We start from the raw sequence: 12,233 nt of genomic DNA on the forward strand, positions 1-12,233 counted from the left end.
GGTCCTGGTTTGGGTGCAGAGGTCCTGGTTTCAGTGCAAAGGATCTGTTTTGAATGCAAAGGCTCTGGTTTGAGTGCAAAGGTCCTGGTTTTGGTGCAAAGGATCTGTTTTGAATGCAAAGGCACTGGTTTGAGTGCAAAGGCTCTGGTTTGGGTGCAAAGGTTCTGGTTTGGGTGCAGAGGTTCTGGTTTGAGTGCAAAGGTTCTGGTTTGAGTGCAAAGGTCCTGGTTTGGGTGCAAAGGTTCTGGTTTGGGGGCAGAGGGTCTGGATTGGGAGCAAAGGATATGTTTTGAATACAAAAGGTCTGGTTTGGGTGCAGAGGTTCTGGTTTGGGTGCAGAGGTCCTGGTTTCAGTGCAAAGGATCTGTTTTGAATGCAAAGGATCTGTTTTGAGTGCAAAGGTCCTGGTTTGAGTGCAAAGGATCTGTTTTGAATCCAAAGGCTCTGGTTTGAATGCAGAGGTCCTGGTTTGGGTGCAGAGGTCCTGGTTTGGGTGCAGAGGTTCTGGTTTGGGTGCAAAGGATCTGTTTCAAATGCAGAGGTTTTGGTTTGAGTGCAAAGGTTCTGGTTTGGGTGTAAAGGGTCTGGTTTGGGTGTAAAGGGTCTGGTTTGGGTGCAGAGGTTCTGCTTTGGGTGCAGAGGTTCTGCTTTGAGTGCAGAGGTTCTGGTTTGGGTGCAGAGGTTCTGGTTTGGGTGCAAAGGGTCTGGTTTGGGTGCAGAGGTTCTGGTTTGGGTGCAGTGGTTCTGGTTTGGGTGCAGTGGTTCTGCTTTGGGTGCAGTGGTTCTGCTTTGGGTGCAGAGGATCTGTTTTGAATGCAGAGGCCCTGGTTTGGGTGCAGAGGTTTTGTTTCAAATGCAAAGGTTTTGGTTTGAGTGCAGAGGTTCTGGTTTGGGTGTAAAGGGTCTGGTTTGAGTGCAGAGGTTCTGGTTTGGGTGCAAAGGTCCTGGTTTGGGTGCAGAGGGTCTGGTTTGGGTGCAGAGGGTCTGGTTTGAGTGTAAAGGTCCTGGTTTGGGTGCAGAGGTCCTGGTTTGGGTGCAGAGGTTCTCATTTGGGTGCAGAGGTTCTGCTTTGAGTGCAGAGGTTCCGGTTTGAGTGCAAAGGTTCTGCTTTGACTGCAGAGGGTCTGGTTTGGGTGCAGAAGTTCTGGTTTGGGTGCAAACCTTCCAACCCCTACCACTGTGTGATCCTGTGACTCTATGAGAGGATGAGAAGGATGAAAGGATTGCTAGGTGGAAATTGGTTTCCCCAGTTCTCATCAACTTGGTCTCAACCTATCTCCTCCCCCAGCACCCAGTCCTGGTGGTCCCTTAGCCAGTGAAGGTCCTGGGTGGAAGCAATTGGTCTTGCAGCAAGGGATGAGGCTCCCAGGAGCAGGACCCTCCAGGTAAAGCCCCACCCTGGCTGGATTTTATTGGGATCTCTGAGTATTTGCCATTACCTGAACTTGCTTCTGGTGGTGTGGAGCTCCACAGGGTTTTTATTAGGATGCACCATGTGTCTCCCAAGCCTTTTCCTTGTGATTTTAAGCAGCGTTTTTCCAACCCAATCAGTGAAAATCAACAAGGTCCTGGTGTCACAAGCAGCACTGAAGCTGCTCCACGATCTCCTGGTTCCCTTGAGAGCTGCAAGCCCACGATTTGAAGCTGCTCCCATCAGCAAGAAACACAAGAGATGAATGTCCAGCACAGCTGGAAATCAATGACCAGGGTCGAGGGAGGTTCTCCTCCCGCTCTACTCTGCCCTGGTGAGACCTCATCTTGAGTGCTGCCTTCAGTTTGGGGCTCCCCAGTTCCAGAGGGGCAGGCAGCAGCTGGAGAGGGTCCAGTGGAGGGCAAGGAGGATGATTAGTATCATAGGATCATAGTATCAGTCAGGGTTGGAAGGGACCACAAGGATCATCTAGTTCCAACCCCCCTGCCATGGGCAGGGACACCCCACACTAGATCAGCCTGGCCTGACCCTCGTCCACCTGGGCTTAAACACCTCCAGGGACAGGGCCCCAACCACCTCCCTGGACAACCCATTCCAGGGCTTCACCACTCTCATGAGGAACAACTTCCTCCTCACCTCCAGCCTGAATCTCCCCACCTCCAGCTTCATTCCATTCCCCCTAGTCCTATCGCTCCCTGAGATCCTGAGCAGTCCCTCCCCAGACTTCCTGGAGCCCCCTTCAGATACTGGAAGGCCACAATGAGGTCACCTGGGAGCCTTCTCTTCTCCAGACTGAACAGCCCCAACTCCTTCAGTCTGTGCTCACAGCAGAGCAGCTCCAGCCCTCTGCTCATCCTCCTGGCCCTGCTCTGGACACCTTCCAGCACCTCCAGATCCCTCTTGCCATAGGGGCTCCAGAACTGGAGGCAGGACTCCAGGTGGGGTCTCCCCAGAGCTGAGCAGAGGGGGAGAATCACCTCCCTTGCCCTGCTGGCCACACCTCTCCTGATGCAGCCCAGGCTCTGCTTGGCTTTTTGGGCTGCAAGTGCACACTGAGAGCTCCTGGGGAGCTTCTCCTCCCCCAGCACCCCCAAGGCTCTCTCCTCAGGGCTGCTTTCCAGCCAGTCCCTGCCCAGCCTGGATTTGTGCCTCCACCCAGCTGCAGGACCCTGCCCTTGGTCTTATTGATCCTCATGATGTTGGCTTGTATTAGGGACTGAGCACTGCCTGGTGAGGAGAGGCTGAGGGACCTGGGGCTTTTCAGTCTGGAAAAGAGAAGACTGAGAGGGGATTTAATAAATGTCTATCAATAGCTGAGGGCTGGGGGTCAGGAGGGAGGGGACAAGAGACAGGCTCTGCTCACTTACTCCCTGGGATAGGACAAGGAGCAATGGGTGCAAACTGCAGCACAGGAGGTTCCACCTCAACACCAGGGGGAACTTCTTTACTGCAAGGGTCAGCGAGCCCTGGAGCAGGCTGCCCAGAGAGGTTGTGGAGTCTCCTTCCCTGGAGACTTTCAAGGCCTGTCTGGATGTGTTCCTCTGTGACCTGAGTCCTGCTCTTGAGGATCTTTGGGTCCCTTCCAACCCCTGACATCCTGTGAGCCCGTGGTGGTGGCAGGAGTTGACCTTGGTGGTGCTGACGTTGCCACCTGGCTTGCCAGCCCTCCAAAGGCTCCTCCCCTGAGCTGCTATTTAGCAGCAAGGAGGGGGGGAAAAAACCCCACAAATCATCTGTGCCTGAGTATCAGGTTGCATTTGTCCATTCCCCTTTGCTTTCCCTCAACCACAGCCAAGAGTCATTTCACCATCCAGCACAGGTTCCCTGGGCACTTCGTGTTTTCTCCTCCCAACCTGCTTGTCCTTCCCTGCAGAACAAGCAGTGCTCCAGCACAGGATGTCCCCCAGCGTTTTTAATCTCCAAAATGCCTCCCCAGGCAAATTGTGTTAATATTGGAGAGTGCAGGAGAAGGGGGAGAGCTGCTCCTCCCTCCCTCCCTCCCTGCTCTCCCTCCCTCCCTGCTCTCTGTGTTCTTCCTCTCTCCTCGTGCTGTTCATCGCTCACCATCACACAGGGGAGGGAGGAAAAGCTGCTGGGGGTGGGTGGGGGCTGAGCTTGCAGCCTGGCAGTGAGGAGTTAAAGGGAAGGTGGAATATTAAGTGAAAGCCAAGAGGCACCAGGAGAAGGGCAGGATCCCAGGAAAGCTTTTCTGAGGATGAAAAAACAAACCAACAAACCCAACCACCAAGCTGTCAGCTGGAAGGGGTCCAGCTGCTCAGCTCCCACCCATTTTCCATCTCCTCTGCTTCCCAACCTGCTGAAGGGCATGAAGCTGGGATGCTGAGGAGGACAAGAGGCTCTTGGAGGTTGCAAAGGGTTGGGCTGCCCTGATGAAGCAGCCAGGACCTGGGGTTTGCTGGGAGGTGGGGGGGAAGCAGGAATGTGCTGCAGCATGGGGAGGGCTCCTCTTCTAGAGTCACAGAATTGTTTGGAATGGAAAAGACCTCCAGAAAAGACCTCCAGGACCACGGAGTCCAACCACCAAGCCACCACTGCCATGGTCATTAAACCATGTCCAAAGTGCCATGGCCACAGGCTTCCTGAGCACCTCCAAGGGTGGTGACTGTACCAACTCCCTGGGCACCTCATCCCAGCGCTCTTGGTGAGCCTCCTGCTCTGAGCACCAGCTACAGAAGAAGGACTTCATTAAAAAGGATAACAATAAGCAGGGGGTTTGGGTCATCTGGTCTAGATGGGGTTGTCCCTGCTGACTGTGGGGAGGTCAGACTGGATGACCTTTGGAGGTCCCTTCTGGCCTGGACCATTCTATGATTCTCTGATTCTATAGGAAGGAAGAGCCAAGCTCAGGGTGGATCCTGCTGGGCTACAAACACTGCTCCAGCACCACTGGTGTGCAGCCACCTCAGCAGCATGGAGAGTACTGCACTCTGTCCAGTTCTGGGCTCCTCAGTTTAAGAAGGACATTGAGAGACTTGAAGGTGTCCAGAGAAGGGCAAGAAAGCTGGGGAGGGGTCTGGAGCACAGCCCTGGGAGGAGAGGCTGAGGGAGCTGGGGTTGCTTAGCCTGGAGAAGAGGAGGCTCAGGGGAGACCTTCTTGCTCTCTTCAACTCCCTGAAGGGAGGTTGCAGCCAGGTGGGGGTTTGGTCTTTTCTCCCAGGCAGCCAGCAACAAGAGGACACAGTCTCAAGCTGTGCCAGGGGAGGTTTAGGCTGGAGGTGAGGGAGAAGCGTTCCCAGGAAGAGTAATTGGCCGTTGGGATGTGCTGCCCAGGGAGGTGGTGGAGTCCCCATCCCTGGAGGTGTTGAAGAGGGGCTTGGCTGTGGCACTTGGAGCCATGGTTTAGTTGTCAGGAGGTGTTAGGGATTAGGCAATAGGTTGGACTTGATGACCTTGAGGTCTTTTCCAACCTGGTTGATTCTATGAATTCTCTGACTCTAGGATTCTTTGACTCTAGGATTCTTTGTCTCTATGGCTCACCAGCCCAAGCAGCTCAGCACAGATGCTGGGATGCAGGAAGCTGCAGCCCAGATACATCAGCAGTGAGATGCTTCTCCTGAAGGTAGGAAGAGGTGGCCTCAGGGGGAGTCTGGCAAGTGGCAGCTTTCAGGACAAGGAGAGGATGCAGAAGAAACCTACTGTGGCTAAGGAGCAAACCTTAGAGGCAGGATAACCAACTCAGTCTCCCAGGGTCTAACACAGGTGGATGCCACCAACTTTCAGAGGAAGCCCTTGAAGGTCAAAACATGAAGCCTCTAGGCAGTGACTGAGAGAAGCCATAAATACTTTGGGGAGCATTTTGAGAGCACATTCACCTGACCTCTCCTAAAGCCCCAGGAGCAGCCAGGTGTAACTGGGGACCCCGCGGGCTGCTCCAGCAGCGCTTCTTACCTCCCAGCTCTTTGAGTGCAATCCGTGCACTTCATGGTCATGACCTGCTGCCAGCAAGGAGGGGGGTTTGTCCATCCTGGGAGCTGGTTTGGTCCTTCTGGAGCTGACAGCTGACAGCTGAGAAGCCATTTCTCTAACTGCCAGAGGGGAGGAAAATGCAATTACCCAAAGTAGGCTTTTGGCAGGAGATGGAGGCAGCGGAGTGAGGGCGGCGAAACCTGGAGGAGAAGGGATGAAGGACTTGCTGCTCACATCCAGACCCCTCCTTTCCTTCTGCTTGCCTCCTCAGAGACCTTGTCTGTGTGCTAATTGGGGATGTAAAACATGCATTGGCCTCTTTGTTCCCATTAGACTTGGCTGGGGCTTGAAATGACACAGCAGGATCCCACAGGGCCTTTTACCACATGTCCAACTTTAATTTCATTTTAAGAGCAGCTGCTTGTGAATCTCCAGCAACTATTTTGCATCACCTGCAGACAAGCAGAGAGACAGTTTGGTGCTGAGGGTCAGGGAAGACATAACAAAGCACTGGGAGGAGCTCTGCATCCTCTGGCCTCCAGCCTCCCAGCCTGGGGTGGTGCTCATGGTCAAGTCTGCAACCTCTGGCCTCCAGCCTCCAAGCCTGGGGTGGTGTTTATGGTCAAGTCTGCATCCTCTGACCTCCAGCCTCCAAGCCTGGGGTGGTGCTCATGGTCAAGTCTGCATCCTCTGGCCTCCAGCCTCCAAGCCTGGGGTGGTGCTTATGGTCAGGTCTGAAGGTTCAGTGTTCAGAGGATCATGGAATGGGGGAATCATAGAATCAGTCAATCCCAGACTGGGCTGGGTAGGAAGGGACCTTTAAAGGTCATTTAGACCAACCCCCTGCACCCTCTGGCCTCCAACTTCATGCTGAACCACAGAACCACAGAATATTAGGAGTTGGAAGGGACCTCCAGAGATCACTGGCTCCAACCCCCCCTGCCAAAGCAGAGTCACCTAGGGCAGGCCACACAGGAACACATCCAAGCTTTGAAAGTCTCCAGAGGAGACTCCATAACCTCTTTGGACAGCCTCTGGGATGTGTATGGTCAAGCCTCAGTGCTCAGTGTTCAAGGAACAGTGGAATCAGGGAATTCCAGACTGGTTTGGATGGGAAGGAGCCTTTGAAGCTCAGGTAGTCCAACCCCCTGCACCATCTGGCCTCCAGCCTTCAGCCCTGGGGTGATGTGTATGGTCAAGACCAAAGGCTCAGACTCCATGGAATGATGGAGTCAGAGAATCACAGACTGTTTGGAAGCTCCTCTAGTCCAATCCCTCTGGAATGAGCAGGGACATTTGTAATCAGAACAGGTTGCTCAGAGTCCCAGACAACCTGACCTGGAATGGTTCCAAGGGTGGGGGTTGGACTTCATGGCCTTCAGAGGTCCCTTCCAGCCCAGACCATTCTACTATGATTCTATGACCACCACCTCCCTGGGAAAACTGGGCCTGGCTCTCACCACCACCAGCATAAACAATTTCCTCCTCATTTCCAGTCTAAACCTCCCTCTTTTTCATTCCAACCCATCACCTGGCACAACAGGCCCTGCTCAGAAGTCTCTCCCCTGCTTTCTGATGGCTCCTTTAAGCGCTGGCAAGCCTGGATGTGGGCTGGATGCCAACGAGGCTGTGACCTCCTTAGGGATCAGATGTCTGTGCTGTGCTCCTCCACCCTAAAATCCATCCTGTTGCATGCCCAGGTCAGTATCAAACAGCTGATGTGCAGAGCAGTTTCTGACTGGGCAGTGCCCAGGTGGCAGCCTGCAGGCAGCAGTGCTTGATTTGCATGCGAGCAAGCACGCCTGTGTTTAAATACCTCTAAGCAAACAAATCCACCCAGCTCCTGCTCTGCTCTTCCTTGTGTCTTCAAGGTTGGGTTTGCTGGCAGTTTGTCTCCTCCCTTGCTTACAAGGACTGGGAGGATGCCTCCCACTAAGGGTAACATCGCCCTGGCAGTGTTGTGTGGTCCACTGCGGGCTGATGGCGTCTCAGAATCACAGAATGTTAAAGGCTGGAAGAGACCTTGAAAGCTCATCCAGTCCAAGCCCCCTGCCAGAGCAGGATGACCTAGAGCAGATCACACAGGAACACATCCAGGTGGGTCTTGAATATCTCCAGAGAAGGAGACTCCACAACCTCTCTGGGCAGCCTACTCCAGGCCTCCATTACCCTCTCAGTAAAGAATCACAGAATGTTGAGGGCTGGAAGGGACCTCGAAAGCTCATCCAGTCCAAGCCCTCTGCCAGAGCAGGGTCACCCAGAGCAGCTCACACAGGAACACATCCAGGTGGGTCTTGCATATCTCCAGAGGAGACTCCACAACCTCTCTGGGCAGCCTGCTCCAGGCCTCCATCACCCTCGCAGTAAAGAACCACAGAATGTTAAAGGCTGGAAGGGACCTCGAAAGCTCATTCAGTCCAAGCCCCCTGCCAGAGCAGGATCACCTAGAGCAGATCACCCAGGAACACATTCAGGTGGGTCTTGAATATTTCCAGCCCGTTCCAGTGTTCTGTCAGTGTCCTCCTCCCAGCTTTCACCATCACACTACTGAGTCCCCACCACCGCCGCACAAGACTCCAGCACGCAGCCCTCAAACCTCTGTCTGCGCCCTCCCTCCCTCTGGCAGCACCAGGACGGCCGGGAAGAGGCTGCCGCGGGGCTCCGGGAAGGGCTGCAGCTCCTTGGCCCCGAAGCGAGGCGAGACGTGGTCAGCCAAGAAGCGCAGATGGAAGTGGCGGCCGACACAGTGGACCAAGCTGCCCAGCACGGCGCACTGGAAGCCGGGCAGGTCGGGCAGGGGGTAGGCGGCACACTGGTACCACAGCTTGGCCTTGGCACCGCAGCGGTAGACGCCGATGCCCGCGCTAGGGTGGAGGTCGAAGCGGTAGAGGAAGCCGTCGGTGCTCACCATCTCGACCGTCCTCTGCTTGCCGCCGCCGGCCAGGCCCAGGCTCCAGCTGTCCGTGCGGGCGGCGTAGCGCAGCAGCAGGGAGCGCAGGGTCCCCCCCGTGACGTAGATCTCCCCCTGGCAAGCGGCGGCCGCGTGGGCCACGGCGAAGGTGTCGCGGGGCAGGGGGGCGGCGAAGCTCCAGCGGTCCCGCCGGGGGTCGTAGCGCTCCACCGTGCACAGGCACTCGCCCCCGATGGCGTAGAGGTGGCCGTCCAGCGCCACCAGCTTGCAGCGGGGCCGGGCTTGGTTCAAGGGGCAGATCTCCCTCCAGAGGTTGGCCAAAGGGTCGTAGCAGAAGACGCGCTTGGAGGGTCTCCTCGCCCGGCCCGCCCCCTCGCAGCCGGCCGCCACGAAGAGGTAGTTGAACATGCTGCACACGGCGCACCCCCGGGACACCGCCTCGGGGGGCAGGTGGCAGAGGTGGTGCCAGCTGTCCCCTGCCTCGTCGTAGTAGCAGAGGCGGCCGGCTCGGGGGCCGCCGGGCTCCTGCGGGCTGACGTCCGCCACGGCCACGCACCTCTTGCCCTTCATCCGGCGGCGCAGGATGAGCTCCCGCTCGGCGGCGTTGAGGCGGCCGTAGATGGCAGGTGTCCGCAGCACCTGCAGGTAGTTGTCGCTCATCACCTGGTAGGCAGCCTCCTGCAGCTCGCCGAGCTTCCGCGCCTTGGCCGCGCACAGCACCTCGTAGCAGTTCCCCAGGTCCAAACGAGCGGCCGGCCACGTCTGGAAGAAGTCAGCGTCGTGCCCCAGCCCCGCCTGGGGGCTTGCAGGGGGCGTGGTGGCCTCTGCTGTGACCCCAAACCCTTCCATGGGCAGCTGGAGGTGGGGGCTGTCGGCAATCTGGAGGATGCTGACCTTGCGGCCAGGAGACGGCGGTTGGGAGGGGATCTCCAAGCTCCCCGTGGGTGGTGGAGCTATGGAAGAGATGGTGAAATCCTCTAGTGGTGGAGCTGGGTCTGATTCCTGGGGGGCAGGAGCTGGGTGTGATTCCTGGGGGGCAGGAGCTGGGTGTGATTCCTGGGGGGCAGGAGCTGGGTCTGATTCCTGGGTGGCAGGAGCTGGGTCTGATTCCTGGGGGGCAGGAGCTGGGTCTGATTCCTGGGGGGCAGGAGCTGGGTGTGATTCCTGGGTGGCAGGAGCTGGGTCTGATTCCTGGGTGGCAGGAGCTGGGCCTGATTCCTGGCTTGCAGATCTGCTCCTCAGCTCCTCATTGAACAGCTCCAAGCTGCAGCGCTGGGAGGTTCCTGGGGGGGTGTAGAGGGAAGACCTCTTCTTCACCACAGACTGGGAGATGGACTGAACATAGTAGTCATAGACTTTGCCTCTGAGGCCAGGGACTGTCTGCCCAGCTCCAGCCTTCACCCTCCGCTCCGTGATGTAGTTCTCTTCCACCTGGATCTTTGCCACCGAGGAGAAAGAGTAGGAGGTATCTGACCCTGCATTGCTCGTCGTCATTGTTAGCCCCAAGCCTGAGGTGATGCTGAGGGTCTGGATCAGCTCCCTGCACCCCTCAGCTTCCTGGCTCATGCCTCTGATAGCCACATCCTGCTCCGTGCTTTGGGTGCGTCCACCACCATCCATCTGGGCATCAGCAGTTGCAGGAGGAGGCTTGGAGCTTGGGGAACGTGAGGCCTCCTGCCTCGAGATGCTTGGGCTTCTGGCTGTGCCCCTCGAGTCATGAGAGCTTGGCTCCCTTCCTGGCTGGCTTCCTACTTTGCTTCCTGGTTCATTTCCTAGATCACTTCCTGGCTTGCTAGCCAGCTCACTTCCCAGCTTGCTGCCTGACTCTTTCCCCAGCCTGCTTCCTGGCTCACTCCTCAGATAACTTTTCAGATTAATTCCTGGCTCCTTTCTCAACTCACTTCCTAGCTCACTTCCCAACTTGCTTCCTAGCTCTCTTCCCAGATCACTTCCTTCCTTGCTTCCCAACTCAATTGCTGGCTCACTTCCTGACTTCCTTCCTGGCTTGCTTGCTACCTTACTTTCCAGCTCACTTCCCAGCTTGAGTCCTCTCTTGCTTGCCAGTTCTCTTCCTGGCTTGCTTCCCTGCTTACTTCTCAACTTACTTTCCTCCTCATTTCCAGACTTGCTTCCTAACTCATTTCCCAGACCATATTCCAGATCCATTCCTGGCTGGCTTCCCAACTCACTTCCCATCTCCCTTCCCAGCTGGCTTCTCAATTTACTTCCCATCTCCCTTCCTACCTTGTGTCCTGTCTTGCTTGCCAGCTCACTTCCTGGCTTGCTTCCTAACTCACTTTCCAGATCCATTCCTGGCTGGCTTCCCAACTTACTTCCCACCTCCTTTCCTAGCTTGTGTCCTCTCTTGCTTGCCAGCTCAGTTCCCGGCTTGCTTCCTAACTCACTTCCCAGACCATACTCCAGATGCTTTCCCGCCTGGCTTCCCAACTCACTTCTCATCTCCCTTTCCAGCTGGCATCCCAACTCACTTCCCATCTCCCTTCCCAGCTGGCTTCCCAACTTACTTCCCACCTCCCTTCCTAGCTTGTGTTCTCTCTTGCTTGCCAGCTCCGTTCCTGGCTTGCTTCCTAGCTCACTTCCCAGACCATATTCCAGATCCTTTCCTGTCTGGCTTCCTAACTCACTTCCCATCTCCCTTCCCAGCTGGCTTCCCAACTCGCTTCCCAGGTTGCTCCCCTGCTCACTTCTCAGCCCACTTTCCCTCCCGGCCATCCCTGCTCTCCCATCCCTCAACCCCAGCTCATGCACCATCTCCTCTCCTTCCTTCTCCATCTCTTCCTCCCCCCTCAGCAGCCTTCTATCCCCACAGGCTGTCACACAACCGCTTCCTTGCTCTTCACTCACCTCTCCATGCCCACCAGCCCTCCTCACCTCCTCACCAAGCCCCCTCCTCCGCCGCAGAGCGACCTCTCCATCCCCATGGCCGTGCCGGGAAGCGCTTTCCCTTTCCTCGCCCACCTCCGCAGGTGGGCTCCTGCCCCCGGCGAGCGAGCGGGACCTGTAGAACCTGTATGCCAGGGTCAGGAGGAGCAGAGCTGCTGCAGAGAGGACCAACTTGCTGGCCAGCTGCATGTCGGAGTGCCAGGGCAGGCTTACCTGCTGGGGCATTTTGCCATAGCCGGGCATGCGGAGAAGCCGATTAATGATTGCCGAGCGAAGCCGGAGCGCCGAGCTGGAAGGGTTTTCGGGGGCAAGGTGACTTTGAGAGGGTGAGAGAGCTGGGAGGAGGTTTGCAGAGCCAAGTTTGGTTTGTTGGGTTTCTTTTTTTTTGCATGGGCTGGGCTCCAGGGGACAAAAAGGTGCAGCCCGGGAGCTGGCAGCACAGAGCTGGCTTTATGAGCCTGGTAAACAGAGACGCTCGGAGCAAGGCGGAAGGGAGCGCGGCGGGAGGAAAGGGATCCTTTATCTCCCAGGGCAGAAAGGGTGGCTGCCAAGGAGATGGAGACTCCCTTGTTAGGAGGGGAAGGCAAGGGGGAATGGGTACGAGTTACCGCTGGGGAGATTCTGGCTGGACTCCAGAAGGAAAGTGTTTCGCCGTCAGAACAGTTAGAGATCGGAATCAGAGATTCCTTGAATGGTTTGGGCTGGAAGGGACCTCAAAGATCATCCAGTTCCTACCCCCTGCCATGGGCAGGGACTCCTCCCACTGGTTCAGGTTGCTCAAAGCCTTTATCCGAGAGCCCAGCGCGTGGCTGAGGAGAGAGATGGCATGGGAAAGGAGGCCATCCAGAGGGAGCTGGACAGGCTGGAGAGGTGGGCACAAGCCAACCTCAGGAGGTTCAACAAGACCAAGGGCAGGGTCCTGCAGCTGGCTGGAGGCAATCCCAGGCACAAATCCAGGCTGGGCAGGGACTGGCTGGAAAGCAGCTCTGAGGAGAGAGCCTTGGGGGTGCTGGGGGAGGAGAAGCTCAGCAGGAGCTCTCAGTGTGCACTTGCAGCCCA

General features: G+C 56.6%; 1 protein-coding gene across 1 annotated transcript; it reads right to left on the minus strand.

The window, feature by feature from the left end:
* Nucleotides 1–5,733: 5,733 nt before the first annotated feature.
* Nucleotides 5,734–11,610, minus strand: KLHDC7A (kelch domain containing 7A). Its single transcript, XM_068162719.1, has 2 exons — nucleotides 11,388–11,610; nucleotides 5,734–11,298 (listed from the first exon to the last, which is right to left on the minus strand). Exons 1-2 carry the CDS (start codon nucleotides 11,405–11,407, stop codon nucleotides 7,950–7,952), a joined length of 3,369 nt encoding a protein of 1,122 aa, XP_068018820.1. The 5' UTR covers nucleotides 11,408–11,610; the 3' UTR covers nucleotides 5,734–7,949.
* Between the last annotated feature and the right edge of the window lie 623 nt (nucleotides 11,611–12,233).

The sequence above is a fragment of the Melanerpes formicivorus genome, unplaced genomic scaffold, assembly GCF_026170545.1.
Source record: "Melanerpes formicivorus ecotype bairdi unplaced genomic scaffold, bMelFor1.0.p_v2 SCAF_67, whole genome shotgun sequence".
Taxonomy (NCBI): domain Eukaryota; kingdom Metazoa; phylum Chordata; class Aves; order Piciformes; family Picidae; genus Melanerpes; species Melanerpes formicivorus.